Source organism: Bactrocera dorsalis, chromosome 3 (assembly GCF_023373825.1).
Source record: "Bactrocera dorsalis isolate Fly_Bdor chromosome 3, ASM2337382v1, whole genome shotgun sequence".
Lineage (NCBI taxonomy): Eukaryota > Metazoa > Arthropoda > Insecta > Diptera > Tephritidae > Bactrocera > Bactrocera dorsalis.
In genome coordinates this window covers 80,467,622-80,493,430 of record NC_064305.1, presented here as the reverse complement: position 1 = coordinate 80,493,430, position 25,809 = coordinate 80,467,622, and the positions used below count along the sequence as shown (strand labels likewise).

The following is a 25,809-nucleotide window of genomic DNA, read 5'->3' as shown; positions in this document are numbered from 1 at the left end:
GAATAATCAGAACGACGAGAGGTTCGATAGGTAACGAAGGAGTATGGTAAGCAGTGAAGTGACTATAGCCATGAGGGTTTTCGTTGCAAAGTCAAGGAATAATGTTTACACTTCGCTGTGTAGTTGAGATAATAGAGAAAAAAATAGCATAATAGCTCTTGGATTTGGAAGAGAAATTAGTAGCCCCAGAGATTCATAGAAGGAGTGTAGGTGAAAAGGTTGATTCTCTGTTATGAACAAGATACAGAATAATAAATTATTTCTTAAAGAGTTCAAAAAGAAGACTTAACTTCGAGAGTCATTATATAGTTCTATAACTCTATATATTGTTTCTCAAAATCTTCTCGGTGTTGCATTTGACAAGTGTTTGACGCTTGGAAGCTACTTCCTGTAGCTTTAACTGAAATTCAAATTCCAAAAATGGCTCTATACTCTGGATTTTAGAACCTTATTTTTCAGAAGGATACAAAGAATATTAAACCCAATCCCGAATTTTCGGGATCCCGAAAATTATTTAAATTACTAAATATCACTGAACTATGTGTTTTTAGAAAATTAGCTTCAGAGAAGTTAAAATATGTTAAACCCAATCCCGAATTTTCGGGTTCCCGAAAATTATTTAAATTACTAAATACCATTATATCATGTGTTTTTAGAAAATTATTCTTCAAAAAAATTAAAAAAATTTACACCCAATCACGAATTTTCGGGATCCCGAAAAATATATTTCGGGACTTAAGATTTTATAATTTAATTTCAGTGGATTAGAAAATATTTTGCTAAAATCCTAAAACTTGTTGGCTTATAGAGTGATTTTTGGACTTAGATTTAGATATCGTAACTATCGCCAGTGATGGTATTTCGAGAGGAAAACTCGAAAAATTAAAACGGTGAAAAAAAAGATTTTTGGTTTAAGTGATCTCCTCAAATATTATTAATGCTTATTTTATATTATCCAAGACTCACACACTAGCAATAAGTTACAAATTTTCCTTAAATTGAAAATTAAACCAGATAAATACCCTTTAAAGTGCTCTGAATGATCCCTCCTCCTCTCTCTTCATTTAATAAGCAAGATGTCAAAAATTGTAACAGCCTGTGATTGCCCAGAGCAGACGTGTTTATTTTCACGTTTAAGCGCCATGTGTTGCTGTTTTTGTTAATTTTATTTCTAGAGCCTTAGGCAGTCGTGCAGCAAAGCAATAAAACTGCGTAAACCAGATGAGCAAATAAAGAAAGAGATACAGTTCACCAAGTGATGAGGAGTTGGCAGTGAGTGTAAACAATGCGCGAAAAATGGGGTGTAAATCAAATGATTTTATATATACTTTTTAACAACGCACATACACACAAACCCATACAATGACACACACGTGCTTTATGCACTGAAGTATTATATTTCGGCGTTGCAGCCATTTAAAACTGAATTCGTGACTCTTCGCCTCATTACTCGCAGAGTTTTAAGTTATTGCAGTTGTTATTGTTATTGTATTGTTATAGCTGTTGTTTGCTAGCAATCAACACTGAAACTCAAGCCAATTTGATTGACTTATTAGTTCTTAGCCGCAGGATTATGTGCGTCGTCATACATGTTGCACACAGGGTGCAAGCCGTTGCTGAAATTTGTGTGTGTCTCAGTCTTCGTGAGCTTGTTAAGCCAAGCTTCTCTGCTGCATTTTCTCATTTATTTATTTTTGTTTTACACACTGCAGTTCTCATTCCTTCTTAAGCACTTATATGTATGTACACATGTGTCAGCGAGTGTATGCTTGCAGCAATTGGCTCAAGTTCGCTGGGCAAATAACCGAACTCTTCTAGAGCCCAGTGCCAGCCAGCCAGCATGCACACCGTTGTTTATTTCCGCTTGATTGATGCGGCTGCGGTGTTGTTTGCACTAATTGAAGTTTGTTTGCCGGGCGCAAGTGAGTGTGTGGGTATGTGTGCAGCTGAGGTGAGACGGCGTTAAAGGCGGAAATGAAACAAAACCAGCGCAGATGAAGGAGTGAGTATGTGAATGCGCGGCAAAGGAGTTGTATAAGACTGAAGCACTTTTTCCAGGCATATTCTTGCACATATATGTACATATAAACAAACTTATGCGTTATGCATGCCACACACTCGAAAACAAGAGCGTGCAGAGTCTACGCTGCAAGAAAGCAGCGCTTCACTGGGTGCGAAACTGCGAAGAGCGGTGGGCTGTCTACAGCACATTGCATTGACGTATATCGCTCAATTTTGCCCAGCAAGTTTTTCGGGCTAAATGTGGAAATTGGGAAAATAATTGGAAAAGTTTTGCAATAAATGCATGTTGGGGTTCGTCAGCTTGGCAGTTCATCGTTCGCTCATCGTCGGTTTGGCTGTTCTTGATTGGTGCATGAGTCAGCAGGCAAAGGAGTTTAAAACGCTGAAAGCGGTTGTGAGAGTTGCCAGATTGACTTCAAGCGTAAAAAATTTAAAATCATATTTATAAGGAAATATTTTGATCACCAACTTATTATCGTAATAAACCCGGATAAAAATGTAGAGAAAAAGATGTGTAATTTCGGGATCCCGATAGTTTTTTCTTTTTGTGTACAATTTTTCCCTAATGTTTTATTTTACCAATTAAAAAAAACGTTAGCCATAATCCCGAAACTTCGGGATCCCAAAAAATAAATTCGTTAAATTAGACGAATTTAAAATAAATTCGAGATTGAAAATTTCAATATCGAGATGCCCAAAATTTTTGATTTATTTTGTCACCAATTCTTTTTCTAATATTTTATATTAAAAATACAAACTACTTTAACCTCAATCTCGAAATTTCGGGATCCCGAAAAATAAATTTCAAGACTTTGAATGCAAAGTTCGCTTTTTGGTAAAAAGAAAATATTTCGGGATTGAAAATATGAATTTCGAGATCCCGAAACTTTTTTATTTATTTTGTCAGCAATTTATTTTTCCAATATTTTATATTACCATTTTACAAAAAAAGACAATGTACCGTAACATCAGTCCCGAAATTTCGGGATCCCGAAAAACAAATTTCGGTACTTAAAACTAAAAATTTGCTTTCTGCTGATAAGAAAAGAGTATGCCGAATTTAAAAAACCAAACAAAAAATCCACACTTCTGGCAACGTCAATTCGTACAGTTACGTGTATGCAACTCTCCACGCAAGGATTAGGGTAAACGATTTGCAATAAAAGCAAAGTAGCTCAACTAACTCCTGAATCCGAACAACCACCCGCAGGAAAAGTGGCTTAAATTGCAGTTGAATAGGTTTACAGCGCCAAACAGCCACACACACACCCGGACTTGCACTTTCTTACATACAATTTATTTATGTATAGGTGCACGGCAATTTAACGGGGTTGAAAAGTGTTAAGCTGTAATTTACAACTCGATTTATTTGTTTTAGACTAAACTAAAGCAATAAACCAAAGACGCGAGGCGGGGTCCATATATATGTGTGTGTATGCAACCCTCCTGCATTTCTTAGCTTAGTAGCAATGCTTGTTTTTGTTGTTGCTTGCTAGAGTCTTAAGCGTAGCGTGGTTTATGCGCTCAGCACTTATGAAAACAAATGTCGATTAGCTTCGGGTTTCTGTCGATATTTCTTTCCCCCCACCTTATTGTCGTTGTTGTTGGTCTTGCTGTTTTCGTAAAGCTTCAATGCAATTGAGGGATTTATTCAAATTGGGTTGATTGGAAAAGTTATTGATCTGTTATTTTGAATGAAAATTGATTGAGTAAAAACTTTTCGCAGCTGTAATTGGCAAAGTAATTATTGGCGAATGAGCAGTGCAGCCATTTTGTTAAATTAAATGAAGTTTTATGAGTCAAACGGAGTCGTCGAGCGCTAGTGCGTGTGTTGGTTCTTTGTATACTCTAGGTGTGTTTGTATATGCGTGTAATGTGCGGTTAAGTTATTGCAATTATGGTGCGAATGCTGGAAGTTAAGCCATAAAATATGTTAAACGAAAGTTTCGAAAAGTGAAATGCCGGGAAACGGATATGAAAATAATGAAAAGCAATAGTGAAATAAACCACTGTTCGAAGCAAAAGTTGGGGAAGAACTATATTTCTGGGTTAACTGCTGAAAAAAGTTCGAGCAGAAAATATTGTTTGTGGGAAGCGAGTAGAAGAGACATTAAACCTCATTTACTGATAACTTACAGCCACTAATCAAAATTTATTAAATTCGAATTTAACGTGAGTGGCTGCGCATAGCTCTAATTGAATTTGCGTAACATTGGCTTGAGCTAATATTAGAGTTTCTAATGAAGTTAAAATTTTTGAAAAAGTTGAATTGGATTTTTGAGATAATTTTGAAGTTGACTTTAAGTTGGAGTGTAAACCATGAGTAGTGTGATAAGTTTTTATATTAGCGTTGCACGTTTTGTGAATGATTGAGACTGAGCTTTGAGTCTAAATATTTCGAACTTTTGTTTGTAGTGTTTGAAATCGAGTTTTTTGTCTGTTTAAAATTTGAATTAAGTTTAAGTGGAATTTAAGTTAAACTTAAAAAAAATTTAAAGCTTTAATTTTTAAACTTTTAGACTTAAGTTAAAAATTTTACACTATTTCTAAACTAGAATTTAACTTTGAGCAGTTTTTGAGTGGAAACGAGAGTTTCAGTTGAATTTAATTTGAAAATAAAGCTTTTGAGATTAAGTTCGAAATTTATTTCGAAATTCGAAGATCGAAATTTTATTCGAAATTCGAAGTTCGAAAATTCTAACATAATTCGAAACAGAGTTCAACGACTTGGAGTTTACTTTAAATATCTTTCATATAAATGTTTTATAGTTAGAAGAGAGTGAACGTCTTTAGGTTCGAATTTTCGAAAAAAAAAACATTTAAAGACGTTAGCTTCGATTGCACCGTAGCTCTAATTCCCACCATAGGTGAGTTTTTTTATTGCATTAAAGGTTATGAAAAGGTCTTTTTATTGATTTGGTTCGATCAGTCTGTATGGTAGCTATATGCTAAAGAAGCCCAATCTAAATAATGTTTTTGGAGTTTGTAGGACTATCTTGGGAAATAAACTGTGTAAAATTTTCTGAAGCTATCTTTTCAAAAGTTTTCCTTATAAGGACATGAATTTGATGGGTCAGTTTGTATGACAGCTACAAGCTATAGTAATTCGATCTAAGGATTGGGAGACTGGTTCTCGCAAATACGAACATGGCTAAATCGACTTAGCTTGACACGCTTATCATTTATGTTTAATACATTATTGGGTCTCCAACTTTCTGTGCAACCTTACTGTTCCCTGTTAAGAGATTGAAATTACTAAAACTGAAACCACCAGCAACAACACCAAATAAACAGAAAAAAGTAGAAACATCGCATTGCATACGCCAATCGTCAGATCAGTGCCAACAACCAACAAATAGCACCGTACCTACCTAAAATTCAATAAAAATCAAATAAAAGACGCAAGCAATGGAAAACTATTATTGCAAGCGCATGGAAATCTGCTGTGAAATTGCAAATTTCCAGCAATTTACACGCTACTGCAGGCAACAAAGCTTTCCTCTACCCACCAAACGCGCCGCAAAGGTGCACTCACTCGGCGCATGAATGCCACAGCAGCAGCACAAACTGTGGCATGTGCAACAGCGCCACGTCATAACCCATAAACACATGCCACACAATAGAGATGCAGCGTTGATGAGTTTTTGTTTTTGTTGGCCGCGCGTAAACACCCACTTGGCGAACAACGTTTCGTTTGTTTCGTACGCGAGTAAGCATCACCTGAGGTTGCGACCAGGCACCGACAACTTGGAGAAAGACAACGAAGTAGAAGTTTGTGAGCGTACACTTTAACCTCTGAGGCGGTGGCAGGGCAACACTCACTTGCAGCGCCACAAATTGCACGCTGTTCGTACCTATTGGGGTGGGGCAAGGCACGACAAAGTTGTAGCCGCAAAGTGCTGATGATGATAGAAAAAAAAAATGCAACAACAACGCGCGTGTGTTGCCAACTGCGGTTCAGCTACACGTGGATGTGTTGCAAGTGTGGGTGTGTGTGTGTGGCAGAATGCGGAGCCTTGCAACGTAATGTGCGATTGCGGCACGCGTTGTTTTGCGGTAGCTTGCGGCTGTTGCTATAGCTGTAGCGCTCCGCTGATGTGGCATGGTGGTTTGAACTGCGCTGCGGCATTGTTGCAGCAAATCTTTAACATCTGCATCAGTTGCCACGGTTTCGGTTGCGGACTGTCAGCCGAAAAAGTTAGCTGACTATTGCGGATAATATATATACAAATAATGACATATGGTATATGGGCGCAGATATTTACTTGAGAATGTGTGTGTTTGCGAGCATCATGCCACAAATATAAGAGCATATTGCAATGGAGCTTGAAAAATCAGTAAAGTAATATGTGCTGCTTTTGAAGCACCGATGGCCATCGGCTGCAAGAAACAGTGGAACGAAAGTGACAGATTTGAGATTGAATTTGAGGTTGAGCTTGAGCTTGAGGTTGAGGTGGAGATCGATATTTATATTGAGATTGAGATTGGGACTGAGGTTAAGGTTGAGGTTGAGCTTGAGGTTGAGGTTGATGTTAAGGCTGAGGGTGAGGTTGAGGTTGAGGTTGAGGTTGAGGTCGAGGTTAAGATTGAGGTTGAGATTGAGGTGTAGACTGAGGTTGAGGTTGAGGTTGAGGTTGAGGTTGAGGTTGAGATTGAGATTGAGGTTGAGGTTGATATTGATATTGATATTGATATTGATATTGATATTGATATTGATATTGATATTGATATTGATATTGATATTGATATTGATATTGATATTGATATTGATATTGATATTGATATTGATATTGATATTGATATTGATATTGATATTGATATTGATATTGATATTGATATTGATATTGATATTGATATTGATATTGATATTGATATTGATATTGATATTGATATTGATATTGATATTGATATTGATATTGATATTGATATTGATATTGATATTGATATTGATATTGATATTGATATTGATATTGATATTGATATTGATATTGATATTGATATTGATATTGATATTGATATTGATATTGGTATTGATATTGATATTGATATTGATATTGATATTGATATTGATATTGATATTGATATTGATATTGATATTGATATTGATATTGATATTGATATTGATATTGATATTGATATTGATATTGATATTGATATTGATATTGATATTGATATTGATATTGATATTGATATTGATATTGATATTGATATTGATATTGATATTGATATTGATATTGATATTGATATTGATATTGATATTGATATTGATATTGATATTGATATTGATATTGATATTGATATTGATATTGATATTGATATTGATATTGATATTGATATTGATATTGATATTAATATTGATATTGATATTGATATTGATATTGATATTGATATTGATATTGATATTGATATTGATATTGATATTGATATTGATATTGATATTGATATTGATATTGATATTGATATTGATATTGATATTGATATTGATATTGATATTGATATCGATTGAAATTAAGGTTGGGATTGATATTGAGCTTGAGATCAAGTTTGAGATTGACATTGACATTGATACTGTGATTGAAATTGAGCTTAATATTAAAGTAAAGTTAAGGTTACTTTCAAAGAAGATCACAAAGTTTTGATAGAGATTGACTGCCTCAGTCGGTTTTACAATAAAATGTGTGTGGCAACAATCACATCTCATCCATAGTATGTCTTGATTAATAATAACAAATTATTGTGGTAGTGAAATGTGGCAGTCAGGAGTAACTATTATGATGCAACAGATATGTAGCGCTGGAAGCGACAATTTCCACACATCCACACACGCTCGCGCACGACATGAGGGCCCCGAAACACTTTAGGGTTAATCGCTAAATAATGTGTTGAGAGGAGGATTCGCGCAAACGATTGGGCTGGTAAATCATTTCAACCCAGATTCGGACATGCCACATGCACGTAGCAGCAATTGTTTATGCAGCAAATGATATAAGCGCATACGTGTATGAGTTCATATATAATACCAATTCATGCCACACAGTTCTTCCGCATTTTTCGAACGGAATGACCTGCATTGTGTGTGCCACAGATTTCATGGTGAATGCCACGAACGCTGTCATAACTGCACTGCACTACACATCTACACTAAATTGTATCTGCCATTGCTTATGGCTGATCTTGCAACGCTGCAAATGATTGCATCAATGAAATGCATGCAACAGCAAGCGAAGGTTGCAACGCCCATCGCTACCGGCAAATCTTTATTAATGTTGCATGTATGTCTAACTGGGAGTAGAGTATGCATGTGTTTCGTGGCCAAGGCCAAAAGTCACGAGCACAAATGTGTTGACTTGCAATGAAGCAGCGCTTTTAGGCGCTGTTGCATATACATAAGTACGTCTACAAACTTGCAACCTGCCTCAAATGTTGCACTTTTATCTAATCTACTTGCAAATTTTTCTACGATTTTTATTCTTCTCCCAACTTTGACCCTTGTGGCAGAGTGACAGTTTTTGTTGCAAGTAACTTGCAGCACACTCCATGTTGCAGCCAGCGTGTGTGGCAACTTTCAAACAAAAATCTGCGTTATCAGCAACTTGCCACATATAAATCTATGGCTTTCGTTGCACATTTGTCAATCAGCGTTTTACCATGATTTTCTGCACTTCAGTGGCGCTGCCACATCTGTAGTGCAGCATACTGTGAGTGCATTGCTGTGTTGTGGCACATACGCAATTGGCTTTGCAGCAAACGCTTGTGGTACGTCCACCAACTAGTCAGCAATTTACCGCGCACAGACGAATTGTAAACAATTCATCAGCTTGTGCGCACTCGTGTTGCAAATTGCACCACTTGCAACAGCGTTATTCATCACTGCAGCAAATCGTGTAGTATTGGCGCTGTCAACAGCAAACGCTTTTGTTGCAAGTAGCCGGAACAAATGACTTGCATATGTGGCTTGGCATATTAGCTGCTACAACAGTGATTTGTTGCAACATGCACACTTTCATTGAAGCTTTTTAGCTACAAGCTGCCACAGTTTCTCCCACCTCCGGGATGAACCCTTTTCGTTGCACATATGGCACCGGTTTTTTACGCGAATACTTTACTTTTTTTAATTTACTCGCTATTTGACAAACTTGCGCAACATGCCACATGCTGCAATATTGCGTATAAAGCGCATTCGAGTTTTGCTTGCAACATTACTTGTATTTCTTGTCATTTTTTATTTTCATCCGCAAATTGAAGCTTATGCTTGATACGCGTCGCTCGTGTTGCAAGCGGGCGTAACGGTGCTCTGAGTGCAGCGCGCGATAAGTAAGTTGCCTTGGGTTTTGCTCTTCTTCGCTCTTACATATACTGCTTTTGTTATGCTCTTCGTCGTCGTTGCTCCGGTTCACGTACTTCTTATTGTTGCCTCAAAATGTTGCAGTGATTGATAACACCACGGGCGGTCGCTTTTTACGCCAATTCTTTCACGCTCGATCGCCGCCTCATTGCAACCCGCTGTGTTGGCTTTCTTTAAGTTGTTATGCACATATAACATATATACATATAAACACGAACAAAAGCAAAAAAAAAAACACAAAACAAAAAAAATATAAAAAGTCGGCTGAATTTATTGCACTCGCTTATTAACTGCACTTCAAGGAATAAAAAATAGAAACAACTTAACTTAATTTATGGTTTCCTCGATTTAAATTTCATTCTGAACTTTTTCTCACGTTGCAAAGCTGTTGACTCTTTTCGCATCTCGCGACACTGACGAATTCGTACTATTGATGGAATACTTAGTTGGTTTTGGAAACACTGGAATGCTTGTTTCGTTGGATACTTGGAGTCTAGGTACTCATTGAAATCAAACTTTACAAATTTCGCTCTCATAATTTCAATCCTACCTATGGCAGTACGAGGTTCGATGGGGCAAGATCACATAAAAAGATCGGCGCTCATATTTTCTCGAAATGGTAGCTTAACAATTCCTTTCAATCCACAAAGAAATAACTCCATTTTTAGCTACAAATTTTTATACATTTACATACATACGCCTATATTACAATACATATATATTTATTTATATTGTACTAAAGTACTCCTACGTGAACAAACATTGAATCTGTCATAGATACATATTATAAGATCTAATTAGTTTTCTGGTACATATGCCATAACCGCGTAAGCGATGGCTCCCCCAATGAAGAAGAAGATTTTTGTTAAGCTGAAGGTTTTAGTTAGTATAGACAGAACAATCCAATTTAGGTTAAATATATATCATTTTTTATAACTTATTTCTTTTTTGAAGGTAATGTCAAAATACTCCGTTCATAAGAACACGCATCCCCTTTGGAAAAAATGGTACAGTCGATCTTCACAAGCTTTTATTGAGGGCAACTTTTCAGCAGCAAAATCATTCGTCGTCGACAGGAACAGGTAGGATCCATAAGAATTTTCCAATCCGGCCATACCATCAGGTGTGATATAATCGTACATATTGATTATGGTGTGACAACAAAAAATTTTTTTAATTAATGCCTTACTGATATTCGAAAATGTCATATACTTATTAAGTCCATTTCGAACTCTTTATTCTAGGGGACTCAATATATAATTTCTTCAGGTATGGGATGGTGTGAGACGAATTTAAGACAAACAACAGACATATGGGTATCGTTAGGTAAATTGGAGGATGGAGCTATGAAGTCAGGAAAGTTCTCTGAGCGTCATTCACTTGGGAGTGGACAAATGCGATTATTTTACATTTGGTTCAAGCAGCTGACCAAGTACCTCTGCGTAGCCAAAAATACATCCGTTGAAAGTTGAGCTAAAGTTGGAAGACGAAACATCACTGTCCAAGGTTGTAGGGTGGGTTTAACATCCGCCACATAAAAAAAAAACACACCCAATGAAAAGAAAACAAGAACCTCGATATAACCTCCCAAGCTGTACGAGGTGTCTACGCCGATAAAGAAGGTATAACGATCGTCTCACTTTCAAATAATGTCCAGAATCAAGTAAAGACACCATGTGTATATAAGAAATGATTCAGATTGATACTATTAATTTGAAACAAAACCTTAAATTTTCACAAACTTTTTAACCAATATCGTGCCACAACCATCATACAGGTATACATATGTACATATATTTTTTTTCCCAGGTCAACCGTGATTATTTGAACCTCACTTTAAGGTGAAACAAGTAAAAGTACTTTTTTCAATAGCCTTATTTTTTTTTTGAAAGATCGCGAAGCTGTCAAGCTGTAATATCATTTTTGCTCAGTATTATTTGGCAATTCATCATGTAAGGACTTACGCCTGAACAATGTTTATAAATCCTACTACAATTCACCTTCCATAAAGAATGTGTTCCACTCAACTTATGGTCAACATAATCGGCCTACTGAACGTGTTATACTATACGTACAAAATACACCTTGTGCAAGACCTGAAGCCGGTCGTTCATCCCAAGCGACATCGCTTCGGCCTATGTGCTTTTGAAAAGTTCCGAGAAGAGCGGACGTTTTCGAGCCAAAGTTTTGTTCAGCGATGATGCCCATTTCTGGCTCATTGGGTATGTAAGCAAGCAAAATTGCCGCATTTGTGACGAAGGGGGACCTAAAGAGATTCAAGACCTGCCATTTCATTCAGAAAAACAACGGTTCGGTGTGGTTTGTGGGCCTGTGCAATCATCGGCCGTGTGATATCACACCGTTGGGTCATCTGAAAAGTAGTCGCGGCCAATATTTGAAAGAGATAATCTTCAAATAATAAATATTAAAGAAGACTGAAGTTTCTGTGTATTTTCTTTTAAAAAACTACGGAATTTAAAATGGATCACCCTTTGTTAGTAATAGGCTTTTTTTCAATATAGTCAAATCCCGAATTGCCAACCCAATTCCAAGGTTTCCGCACGGTGGTACAATTCTATAACTACATATATATTTTTATTAGGAATCAAGTTACTTTAAGAATCCTCAAGCTGTCCAATTTATGCTAAAATTTTTGAAAAATCAACTTTAGTTTATATGTGTAAGTGTACACGTATTTATAAGTAGTAAACATGTCTAATACAAAAATTTCCTTCAAGTCTTTTGTATGCCTTGAAAATTTTCTCACAATAAATAGATACACACACTTATATGTGTGTATATGTAAATACATAGTTGTATATGTAAATGAAGCAATCGAGCATGAAGTACACATGAACATATTGACATAATTCTCGTTTCAGTCAATAAAAGTACGAGTGTAAATATGATTTTGCTTTTAAATAAGTGCACGCACATACACATGGACTGTGTGTGTGTTTGCACATGTATTGACTCATATTCATAACGCATAGCAGTAAATAGTCCACATAAGTACTTAACTCATTTGCTCAACACTTCAACTTATTGACACACATTCGCTGCCGCAACAACACTTCACAAGCAGACACGCACACATGCACACACTTATGCGAATTTCTCATGCCAATTTAATGCAGAATTATTTCGTTTCATTCTTCAGACACCAGGCGCACGCTTGACTAATGAGAAAAACACATTTTTTCACTTTTTATTTTTTATTGCATTGTGGAAAAAATCAAATTTATTTACTCAAAAGCACTTATGAGCCGACAAGAATATAAAATCAAACATTTGTTGACACTTTTGCTAGCACGACAAATAAGCAAACGGACAGACAGACCGCCAGAGCGTGGAGCAAGCGCAAAATATCGTACAAATACAAGGAGAAAGATGGAGGAAGCGCCAAGAGACGCACATGGCGCTCATACTCAAGTATTTATAAACATAAATATGATACATAAGTATGTATGTACATGTGTTTATGCCACACCGAAGCGTTCATTTTCCATACATTTGCAAGGGGACGTGTTGCGGGGTCATTTATGCGCCATAAATCTATCATGGCAACACTTAGGAAACATCAATTGTCGCATGTACTAACGACACAACAACTCAAGCACAAGCACAACAACAAAAATAATACATATTTTTAATGCGTTGGGGAATGCTTTTTGCGTTCAAAAGTGGGGGCGGGGCAGCAGCGCAGTGTGGTGTGCGTTCGAAAAGCAGACCGCGCGTTGTGCAAGTGATGTGGCATTAGCGACAAATTTTAATGCGGCGTAAAATTAAAATTTTCGCTTTTTTATTGTTTTTGCCACACAAGTATATTTGTCAGTATTTGTCGCACATTTGCTCAGTCCTTATTTTATGCTTTATTTTTTTCCCGTCATTTTATTTTCCATATTCTGCTGACTGCTGCTGACATAAGCTCGGCGTCGCCTGCTTTATGCTGCCTTGCAACATGTCAGTCGTGTCACTTGTGTTTCAGCGGCGGCGTCGTCTTCCTTTTTGTTGTTGACTTGTTGAAGTATTTTTGTCACAGAAAATCTGTGGTTTTCAACGATTCTTATGTGGCACGGGTGGTGGGTGCGGGGAAACAGGTTTTGTCGTTGAGTAGTTGCAATTGGAGGAAATTAGCGAACTCATATTTTAAATTTAGCTGTTGAGGGATTATTTACATAAATATGTATGTATGTAGAAAAATACGAATGCGTGTGTATCACGGGAGTACGAAGTATAGTTTCGCGTAGAAAATTTTTAGGTAAATATTATTCTATATATCATCCAGAAAACCAACGGTATGGTGTGATTTGTGGCCCGGTGGAACCATCGGTTCATATTTCTTCAAAAATGATCCGGTGAGGAAATAGCCATCAATGACGACAGTAATCGCGCCACGATAACCGACTATTTTATGCCTGAAATTGAAGCATGAGATCTAGGCGAAATTTGGTTTAACAAGACGGTGGATTGGCTATCAAGATCGTGTGAGATCACACCGTTAGACCTTTTCCTATGGGAATATGTGAAGACTAAAGTCTATGCGGACCATCCCGATCGATTAGGGTCTTGGGGCAGAACATAATGCGTGTCATTCGTGAGTTATCAGTTGAAATGCTCGAACGAACCATCGAAAATTGGACTCAATGGATGGGCCATCTTAGACGTGGTCAATATTTGAAATAAATAATCTTCAAAAAATAAATACCAAAAATTGTCTTTCAAACAATAGTAAAAATTCCACATTAAATTTGAAGTTCTGAGTTTTTTCTTTCGAAAAGAATCAGAATGAATCACTCTTTTTTAGGGTCTTCAAGATTTACTTTTGGTCATTACAAACTTCGTGGATACCATGTTCAAGGTATAATTAAAAAATAAATCAGAAAACGAACAAGATTACAAATACGAATATGAGTATGCGTACATTTCATAGTAATTTCTCAAATTGCTACCACTGACCGAAAAAAATAAAAGTAAATCTGCTACACAAAAACACACCCACAAAGTGCTGAAGTGCTTTTAATTATAATTGTTGCCATTGCTGTTGCAAACATTTACGATTCACCTTGCAGAATAATTCATCAAAATGCAAAGTAAATTCAAACAATCTGTCTAGCATCTGACTGATCGCTGATTCACCAAAGAACGCAGTCACTCACAGCCACGCAGCAGCGGAGGAGGTAATGGAGCAGGCAGTGGAGGCAGGTAACAGTCGGTAAGTTGTGAAATTGTGTCTATTGCATAGGCTTTACGGGCGGACAAGCTGGCGCTTGGGCCACCATGGGTGCAGCGGGCGTTTTTACGATTACTAGCACGTCAGGTGAGTGATTGACTCACTAACTGACTGCCTGACTGATATGCCTGCCGTGCTGTGTGTCGCATAGCCTGAGCATAGTTGCGTTGTTGCAAGCAATCACTGAGTGACGTGTGTATGGCGGCGCAATTAAATTGCGTTGCTGCTCTTGCCAGCTGTGCAACTTTCAAAGCTTTAACACTTTGCTTGCGGTCAAAATACGCGCTGAACTTCGGCAAATCCTTTGAAAATAAACAAACTAATTTTTTACCTATTTTCTCAAAACTTTTTTTTGGAATTTTTTTCTCACTTTGCAGCGAAGTGTGCTTCACTGCATTTTGATGAGTTTTTGTTGTTGTTTTTTGCGGTTTGTTGTTTGTTTGCCTTGCTGCGCTTACTCCTGTCTCTGTTTGTACGCACTTGCTGGCACTTAGTTGTTGTTATTTGTTGTTGCGGTGTTTGTTATTTCTTCTCGCATTTTGTTGTTTTCATTTCGTCATTTTTACTATTTTTCCGCTTTAATTCACTTTCATCATATCAACCACAAAAGTCATCTTCCATCTTTCATCTCTCAGCATCAACATTAAATTCAACCATAAACTTCGAACGACCACTAGGTGGGAGATTGATGTTTTATGTTGCACAACAACAATAGAGGAGATACATTTAACGGTGCAATTAAAGTTTTGTTTTCTGTTTCATTTGAAATCATGAAGTTTTATTAGATAGCGTATGAGATATGTTATGGTTTCAGTTATTCTAAGGAAACTTTGAAAGAGACGATGGGTAAACAACCACAAGAAACACCAAAGAAAAGATTATTTAAAAAGAAGAGGGTTATTAAAGTTTAAATCGCCAAGCTGAACGGCGGACGGCCTATTGATTTCTGGAACTGAATAAAATTCAATAAAAAACTATTTAAATACATACAAAACTCTTTTCTCATCCTTTGATGTGATATTTCTTATACATAGATCTTCTTTTTGTTTTGATCTTGGTATTTTACCTTGAATTCGATTCTTATGACCTGAAATTGTCTTTTTTTAAATAGAGGAAATAGGTCACCTAACGTCTTAAAATAAAGTTCTGCGACTGAATAACAGTTATGCGAACTAAGTGCCGTTATACATACATATGTATATAAAGAACAAGTCTTTTTGGACATTTTTGATCGTGCGAATACTGATCCCACCTTCATCTAGAGCATTTTAACTGTTAAAGCCGCGCAACAAACAAAGTGATGCTCATTTTTTTAATCAATATTGCTGTTAGGTGCAGCATTAATTATTTTCCGAAAGTCCAGACGGTCAGTAAGGAGCTCTATTTGGCCGTAGTGAGGCATTTGCCAGAGAACATCCGTCCAAAATGCTCGGAGCTGTGAAAGAAAAAGCTTGGAATCGGTCAAGGAAAGAAGTCCTATAAAAGAAGCTAGAGAAAAAAAGACGAAAGGTCAGATAAAGGTTGTTCAAAAGCAAGAATCCGCAAGATTGATGACTTCAAGGGAGCAAATTAATCCCATTCATATCAGTTTTCTCTCCACACTGTGCTATTTCAATAGTTCGTCATTTGTAATGTTATGTCAGGGTAATCGGATTCACGAAGAGCACGTACTCTTATTTAAAGTTTACTAGGGATTGTCACTGTCATACAATTTCTCTCTCAAAACCCAAGAACTAATGCTGTTAGTTGTTTTTAGGCTCACTCCTTTCACAATCGCTTATCTAGCTTTTCTAAAGAGGACCAGACTTTGAGAAAGACTTCTGAACGAAATATTATAAAATCGCGGTTAATGCAATATTGAGAATCCTCTCTCTATTTCCATAATCTTAAATATGATTTCAAAGTATAAAATTTAAACAATATTTAATACTAAAAAACTCGCGAGGCAAAAGAAAGAGAAATTTAAGAAGCCAACAACTCATTGAAACTAACCTAACAAGCTTGCTAACAAATTCGGGCGCCACAAATTAACACTTAAAACTACAGTTGCAAATGCAGTGTTAAATACCAAGCTCAATTCACACATTGCTCGCGTGCTTAGCGGAGAGAAGACAATTTGCAAAGGAATGACGCTAATTTTCGCTGAGCGCCATGCCTACCCTGCTTTCTCTGTCTTTTTAAAATTATACGCTAGTATTAATTAAAATAAGAGAAAAATGTATGTTCTTCTTGGTTTTTGAAGTTTTCTTACACTTACCGGCAATTTGTAGCGTGGCCTTCCGACTAATCGCCTTGCCGACATGATTCTTGGCCACACACCAATAGACGCCGCTGTCTTGTTCCTTTTTGCTCATCATAGTGCGATAGAAGAAGAGCGCACCATCCTTGAAGAGTACGCGATGCGATTTCTTTTCATTTGTGTTGACCGGTTCGCCATCCTAAAGGAAGAAAGAGAGCAAAAAATTCTAAATTAAATTGAGGAAAATATTTAAGAGGAATTTTAGTAAAAAATTAAACTTTGAAAAAATTAAAATTAAACTTTTTTTGGATGAGACACCAAATGATTAGTATAGACTTAAAAAAGGTGAGAACTAAAGGGTTAAATTGAGCCCAAAAAATGTGTTTAAATACTCTGCATTGAAACCAACCATAATCATTCAATAACTAGTTACTACATATATAATAACATGCTGTTCACAGTCTCGATTAGGTTCATTTTGAGTAGTGATGTAACTAGCCCTCATATTTTATATGTTAGGATCAGAATAATTATCACTTTACTCAAAGCGTTGCAATGACTTTTGAACTGGTTGCAAACTAGTCACAAAATGTATGATGTGAAACAAGTATATTAGTTTAACAATATCATTTCTTGATGATGGGTTCAAAATACAATGAATGCGGTTTTAGAACACTCAAACTTATAAATGTATGTATATAGGAACATTCACACCACTGGAAATGAAGTCACCCGATGATATCAGGCTGCAAAAGACAAACCGCAAATTTTTTTCCTAACTTTACAAACTTTTGCGGTTTAACTGCGCAGCTTCTGTGTTTCTGGTGGCAAAAGTGAAACTCAGGTGCAGTTGAATTAAAATTTACACTGTAGGTGGCACGCTTAGAAGCGTGTGTTACGTATGTGTTGCATGCCACTTTCGTTTTCATGACTTGCAAACACTTTTGTCTGCTGTTGCGACAAGTGCGGTTACCTTTTTGTTTTTGTTATTCTGTTTTTGTGGTTTGGTATAATTTTTCAAGAAAAGGGAGCAGAATAATTGCATTGAAAGGTAGTGGTGAGTAAGGTAAAATGAGTCATTTAATTGTAAGATGAATTTAAAAATTTGAAGGCAGATTATTTTAAATTTTTGATGTTTTTATTTCAGCAAAATATTATGATACATAAAGACGTGTAGTATGGAAGAAAGAATAAATAAAATTTTAAATTAAATATTTGGGTTCAAGAAAATAAGGTATCAATTGTTAGGAAGTGAGATGGAATGAGTTGAAATTAAGTTGTAATGAAAGAGAATATTAAAGGAAGGAATGAACTGGAATGAACTGAAATAGAATTGCTCAAATTCAAAAGTATTTATCAAATTGAAATAAATAGCATTGAAGCAGAAGTTTGTGTCGGTGAAAAGAATTTTAATGCTATAAGTACGAATTCACCTGAATATTTAATTTTTTTCATTTCACTAAGCATTTTTTTAATAAAAAATTCTTTAAATATTTGAGTATCAACTAAAACTTTGAAAAATTTTTAAGAGAAAAAATTAATAGACTATTGTTCTGACTCATAAACCACTAAAGATTTTTTCTTAATCGCTTAAAAAGGTATGTGTCTTCGCTAAAATCTCGTTATCATGTCTAAATATAGGCAACGTTATAAAATATTTAATTTTTATAAAGCAAAAATACTATTTTATTGCTTTTATCTATACTCCTTCGTTATTCATCGAGCTTTGCCGAAAAATTATGATTTTTGATCTACTAAAAATTATATTTGTCAAACAATCGAAATACTGTAAGAACTTGGTAGGAAATGTGTACCAAAAAAGCAGAAAGAGGTCTAGTGGTCGGATTATTTATTTTTGAGTTACAGCTGCTGTCAATTTGACAAATGTAGATTTGAGAAATACGCGTTTAACCTTCCTATACCCGCGCACATGTCTGTGAGACCGACGAAACAGTTTTTCGTACATATTTTTTTTTGGAAAGTTTTGGAAAGACTGATAGTCATTAAAGTAATACATAATTTACGCTAACAACTGATATTTTTTGTTTTTTTACATCATTTAGTTCCTATAAAATAAAAAAAATATAAACGGTTTTATAGAAAAATAAAAAGGTAAGAGGAGTCAAAGTCTCGGTCTGTCACACCGTGCGCGTGTATAGGTGTTAAAATATTTGGCGCGGGTATAGGAAGGTTAAAGCCAGGCTGATTGAGCTGATTGAGCTCAGTGCTCACAGTTTAAAAAGCTATAACTCAAAAAATACTTGAAATATTAATTTAATAATATTTAATATTATTCTTATAATATTTTTAAAGGCGTAGACTATCGAAATATATAAAAAAAATCAGAACTTTTTCGAATTTTCACTTTATGTCCACTTAAGTAGTTGTACAACGGTAGTATATGTAAAAACCGGTGCCTACATCTAAGCTGCTGTTGGTAGAGCAGAGAAAAGCAGAAACATTGAATATCATATTGATTAAATAATATAACAAAAAATAATAAAGTAATATGTTGCTAAAATAACAAAAAAAAAACGACAAAGCCGAATTGTCTTCAATTCCTTAAAACTAATTTGATGAAAATTAATTTCCTCTTAGATATAAAATAAATCAATGATTTTTGTCTGAGGTACAACAATTGAAAGCAAGCTACCAAAATATAAATTAACAATTCTGCAGACAACTAATCCACAACTCAATATTCATTAAAGGCATTTACAAAAGCTCAAATGCCGTCTAGCCAATGCAGCCACCTTACAGCACAACCTTACGAAAATGCCGCCTGCCGTGAGCTTCTTCTGATTACATATATATTTACCATATATATATATATATACAGTTAAATGCACCGCTACCTTTTCAAATTTATTACAATTCAAATTGTAAGCGACTTTATTGCCATGGCATTGCCGGGATTTACATTTTCAATTGTTTTATTCAACGAAAGTCGAACAAAAAGACGGCCAGAGAAAGCGACGGAAAATTAAATAAAATTCGTGCCACATATGCAGGGATGTATTTGAGTAAGTTTTCAGGCAGAGCAGATAATTTAATACACTGACGGGCAGTAATCCCTGGGCAAACACACACACTTATATGCTCGTGTTGCAGGCTTCTTGCGCCTAGTGAGTATAAATAACGAAAAGCGGCACTCACACACAACTTTAAATTTGTACAAATACACAAATATATAAATATATATATACACATATAAACACATATATGCTCATATGCCACTATATGTGCCACATGACGTTGTTATCCGTGTTAGCGTTTATTTTCTACAGCATGAACTTACCTTAAACCATTCAATTGTCGGCTCCGGTTTGCCTTCGACTTTGCAATTCAGTGTGGCAGGTTCATTCTTTTTCACAACCAAATCTGTTGGATGCTCGATTATACGCGGTGATTGATACTGAGCTGCAAAGAGAATGCGAAAAAAAGTTAAAAAAAATGTTTAGTAAAATGGAAAAAATCGTTCAAACGGTAAAAAATAGTTCGGTTGCAGAAAAAGGATTAAAAAAATATTTGCGGAAATGCGGTGAAAACAAAGAGATCTCGCTATAAACGGGTATGCGGTGGCCTAAATATACAAAAACAAAAGCAATGTGGCGGTAAATTCGTGTGCGGTTGTGTGCCTGTGTGTTGCATGGGGAGCAAACTATTTGCCACTTGAATAGGGTTAAGCATTGTTGGCGTTGCAGATAGCAAATATTTTAGCTGTGTGGCAACACACGCACAAGCACACGTAAGACTACATTTTTCTAAATAAATTTACCTTTTTTTAGCTTGCCACACATACATACATAGGTATATGCAATAAATATACATATATATTTTTATATAAAAATACTTTTCCACTTCCATTCCTATCCACCGGCATTAGTAGTGTTGTCTAAACGTGTGCGGCTTTATTGTTGCAACGTGTTTGTGTTTCTGAGTGCAAGGCTTTGTGTCCTTCGCTTTTTTCTCACTAAGCTGCTATGACAGCTTTTTTCACAGTCGAAAAAAAATAGTTTTTGTATTTTTCAAATTTATTCGGTTTCATTGATCAGCGTGGCGCTGTTGTGGCACGCAGCTTGTTGGGTGGTGAACGTGTTGATTGTGGAAATTTTATATTCCATTCATTTGCAAAGCTTTGAGTAACAGTTTGGACACGAGCTTAGCGAATACGGTTTGCGAAAAAATTAAAAAAAAAAATAAAAAAAAATATTTCATTGAAAAAGTACAAAAAAACTAAATTTATTTAGTTTCAAAGCCGATCATGATATATTTATTTATTTATGTATATCCGCGTATTGCAAGCCTTTCGTATATTTAAACTTGCAATTTAGAGTGCAACGGAATTTTGTACGAACATTTTTAGCGCCAGTTGCAGGTTTCAAATTTTATTTTTGAATTTGCGACTGAGTTTAGAAAATTAAATTCCGGTGTCAAATCAAATAAATTGCGTTGAAGAATATTAAAAAAATATATATTTTTAATTAAATTAAAAACCTAACCGGAAAATACAAAAACTAATAAAAGAGTTTTAGAAAAAAACACAACATTTATTTCTGGCTAATAAACTGTTGTAATGGAATATTATTTAGAGATTAATTTAAGAATACATCGAATTCAACTACACAAACCCCTAAAAAACTAAGTCGTTTTAGTAGAAAATAGTAATTAAACTAATTAGCATGAAACAATATGACAACAACAAAAATGAAATTGAGATTTTAAATTAAATTCTGAAGAAATAAATACTTTTTATTGTTTTTTAAGGGGTTTCGTTCACTTAATAATTTCTAAAAATCTACTCGCTATTTGCAAGCATAGCGACATATTAAATGTTTCAGAATATTCTCCGAAAATTTGTGATTTATCCGGCAAATACTTAGTATCGCAGATATTAGTTTTTTAGTTATTAGCATGTTATTAAGAATTTTTTCACTTGGTGTAATCGGTTGACAATAATTCAAATGCGTTTTTCTTTAAATGCCATTTTTTGTGTTGCTGAGGAAATCTTCTCCTGCTGGGGCTGGACATATGGGCTTGAAATTTCCACACGATCTTTGAAAGGCAGTAGAGAAGGTATACGATTTAACAATAATTTCGATGCTTTAAATTACCCTGAACTGTACATTTGCTCTCAAAAATTATTGTTTCTTGGAAAGCCGCCATTTAAAACTTTTTTCAACATTTTTTATTTTTTTAAATTTTTTTTTAACTAAAATTTTGACTATTTCAAGAGGTATCATTAGGTATTTTCATTTATAACGGGTGATTTTTTTGAGGTTAGGATTTTCATGCATTAGTATTTGACAGATCACGTGGGATTTCAGACATGGTGTCAAAGAGAAAGATGCTCAGTATGCTTTGACATTTCATCATGAATAGACTTACTAACGAGCAACGCTTGCAAATCATTGAATTTTATTACCTAAATCAGTGTTCGGTTCGAAATGTGTTTATCGACAAATTTTGTTCAGCGATGAGGCTCATTTCTGGTTGAATGGCTACGTAAATAAGCAAAATTGCCGCATTTGGGGTGAAGAGCAACCAGAAGCCGTTCAAGAACTGCCCATGCATCCCGAAAAATGCACTGTTTGGTGTGGTTTGTACGCTGGTGGAATCATTGGACCGTATTTTTTCAAAGATGCTGTTGGACGCAACGTTACGGTGAATGGCGATCGCTATCGTTCGATGCTAACAAACTTTTTGTTGCCAAAAATGGAAGAACTGAACTTGGTTGACATGTGGTTTCAACAAGATGGCGCTACATGCCACACAGCTCGCGATTCTATGGCCATTTTGAGGGAAAACTTCGGACAACAATTCATCTCAAGAAATGGACCCGTAAGTTGGCCACCAAGATCATGCGATTTAACGCCTTTAGACTATTTTTTGTGGGGCTACGTCAAGTCTAAAGTCTACAGAAATAAGCCAGCAACTATTCCAGCTTTGGAAGACAACATTTCCGAAGAAATTCGGGCTATTCCGGCCGAAATGCTCGAAAAAGTTGCCCAAAATTGGACTTTCCGAATGGACCACCTAAGACGCAGCCGCGGTCAACATTTAAATGAAATTATCTTCAAAAAGTAAATGTCATGAACCAATCTAACGTTTCAAATAAAGAACCGATGAGATTTTGCAAATTTTATGCGTTTTTTTTTTTAAAAAAGTTATCAAGCTCTTAAAAAATCACCCTTTACATATCGTATAAGGGCATCCTGAACCAGCTTAACCTATCTACATAAATCAGACTACATTCTCACAAGGTTAGATTTCAATAACAACTTTTGGAAGAGAGTCTCTCAGACTTGAATGCAGAATAGGTTTAGCAGAGGGAGAAAGATACTACGTTTATCTATACTGACAGGTCTAAAATGGACTGCGGTGTAGGGGAAGGTGTATGCCATAATGATATTAACAACTCTCTTTCTATCCGTCTACCAAACTCAGCCACCATCTTCCAAGCGGAAGTACTAGGTATAGAGAAGGTATGTGGAGTTGTATTGGATAAATACGGGAGGATGCGGCGAAGCAAGTGTATACACGGTTCTTTACACCAGATTCTATAAAACGCTTCCTACCATCTTGGCTTTTATAGCAGTTGCTAATGACGCGTTTATTCAGTGAGTTAACGCACTATTATTGGTTTTTAACATAACCGTCATATGGAGTGTGGGCGTGGATATCTGATTTTACCCGTTTTTATCGTGTATGAATAAGTGCTACAAGAACTTCTTCCCAACAAATTTTGGTTAATTTATCTTTAGCTGTTTGGATGATATGTACATTAAACCATTTAGAGGCCAGAACTACGCCTATTTTTCAAATATTTTAACGAACAGACTGATATACAGCTATAAATCTTAATTTAGAGCTTATTCATGACACTTTATATATTTTTGTTTTGTGGGCGTAGCATTAATCCGATTATCGGCAATACCTACCTCAACTGGGTGCCAAGGAATATACTAGACTTAAGATATTTTTACTCATGTTATCGATTGCGCTGTCAGATGGTCGGACAGACTGTAACTCAGATTTCAATTTATCTCGTCAACCAATCATTTATAGTATATGTATATAAGTACATATTAGTTTTAGGTGATACAACAATCACCCAACTGGGTGAATAAAACTATTATACTCTGTGCAGCATGTTGCGAGAGCACACAAAAGGACCATTTATTGTGCCCAATAATTTTATAATATTAGCAAAATTTTCGACAAATAAAAATTAATTATTTGATAAACAAAAGATTCTGAATTTTTTATTACATCATATAAATAATTTATTATTTTATTGAAACAGTTTTTTTACTCTTGAACTTAAACTTGATTCTGAAATTTCACGCTCTATTCCGTATATGGTAGATAATGAAACTTGAAATAATGATATTTTTTTATTTTTTGAAAAAAAAATTTATTTTAAATTTATTTTTTGAAAAAAAGTTTAAAAATATTATTTCAAAAATCTAACCTCTGATACATATTTTTCAAAAAAAAAAAAAATTAATTTAAAAATATTTAAACTTGATTCTGAAATTTCACGCTCTATTCCGTATATGGTAGATAATGAAACTTGAAATAATGATATTTTTTTATTTTTTGAAAAAAAAATTTAAAAATTTAAAAATAATAAAAAAAATATAACCTCTAATACCTATTTTTCAAAAAAATAAAAATTAATTTAAAAATATTTTTGTTCTCAAAATTTTTTTTTTCTGAAAAATATAGTTTTTACAAGTATTATTTTTTTCAATTTTTTTTTTTAATTTTAAAAATTAAAAAATATTTTTTTTTTTTTAAATAAAATTTTAAAAATTAAAAAATATTACCTCTAATAATTATTTTGAAAAAAAAAATTAAAAATTAAAAAGCATTTTTGTTTTGTTTTGAAAAAATATTTTTTTGTTCTGAAAATATTTAAAATATTTTTTCTGAATAATATAGTTTTTATATACATATAATAATTAAATATTAAATATATTATTAAAATAGTTATTAATTTTATATTAATTAATTAGTTAGTAGAAATAAATTTTTTAATTTTCTATAAATTAGTTTTTAAAAAATTAATTTAAAAAAGAAAATAATATTTTTTTTATATAATTTTCTCAGAACTATCTTAACTTTATTTTTCGCTTTATTTGCTTAGTAATTTTGTACATTGGCTAAAGTAAAAATTCGCTGAAAATAGTAGTGTTGGTTAAATAAGCAGGTTTCCTTTCAACAAATAAAAATTGAACTTTTTTTTGCTTTTAATTTGTTTATTTTTAAGGCTTCTAACAGGTATATATTTAAATTCCCTTTTTCAAAATTTCTGTATTCCTGACTATTTTTAGCTCACCTACAAAACAAATATTCTCTCTCCATAGCACTGTGACTCTCATATTTCATAATTAAAAATTCTTATTAAAAAGTTAATAAAGTTTTCGTGAAATTAGCGCAGAGTCAATTTTCCCAAAAATTTAAACAAATTAAATTGGCGTGCAGACGCACCCACACTCTTTCATACATCCTGCTATAGCAGAGAGGAGCTTTGAAATTTTCGTAAATTTTATTTAAAATTTTCCATGGCGGAGCAGCGCGTTGCCAATATTCCTTCACAAACACACCACAGTGACTTCGAACTAGAGGCTGTTGGCTGGATATTTTCGCAGGGAGCCCTTTATGAGCTGCCAAATTAATTAAAACTGTGCCCGCCACATTGCCATTGACTTTTTATATGTGGCAAGCATGTGCGAGCAGCAAAGTGTCTATTTTTGTTTTGCTTCAATTAAATTGCTTGTAGTTTTTGTTAGTGTTTTTTGATAAAAATTGCTTTGAGCAAACTAAAAAAAGAAGAGAATTGTGTATCGATGCAGTGAAACTGATTAAAAATTAAAATCACGTTTCTGCCAACATTGAGCGCGATTTGGTGGGTGTGCGCAGCAACGTGCAACATCAGTAGCTACTAACTAAACACACGCCGCC

The 25,809-nt window shown here is 34.8% G+C and overlaps 2 protein-coding genes across 5 annotated transcripts in view; both read right to left on the bottom strand.

Moving 5' to 3' along the window:
- LOC105230025 (protein sax-3) overlaps window positions 1-25,809 on the bottom strand; it is a 363,063-nt gene that overhangs the window by 81,597 nt on the left and 255,657 nt on the right. For all 4 annotated transcript variants that reach the window (XM_049452774.1, XM_049452773.1, XM_049452772.1 and 1 more), the window contains exons 3-4: window positions 20,138-20,259; window positions 16,858-17,038 (exon numbers count right to left, since the gene is read on the bottom strand). In XM_049452774.1, coding sequence (XP_049308731.1) covers window positions 16,858-17,038; window positions 20,138-20,259 — 303 coding nt within the window. The remainder of the gene's footprint in view (window positions 1-16,857; window positions 17,039-20,137; window positions 20,260-25,809) is intronic.
- The window catches only part of LOC105229981 (apolipoprotein D), a 527,418-nt gene that overhangs the window by 412,086 nt on the left and 89,523 nt on the right, over window positions 1-25,809 (bottom strand). The gene's annotated exons all lie outside the window — the stretch shown is intronic.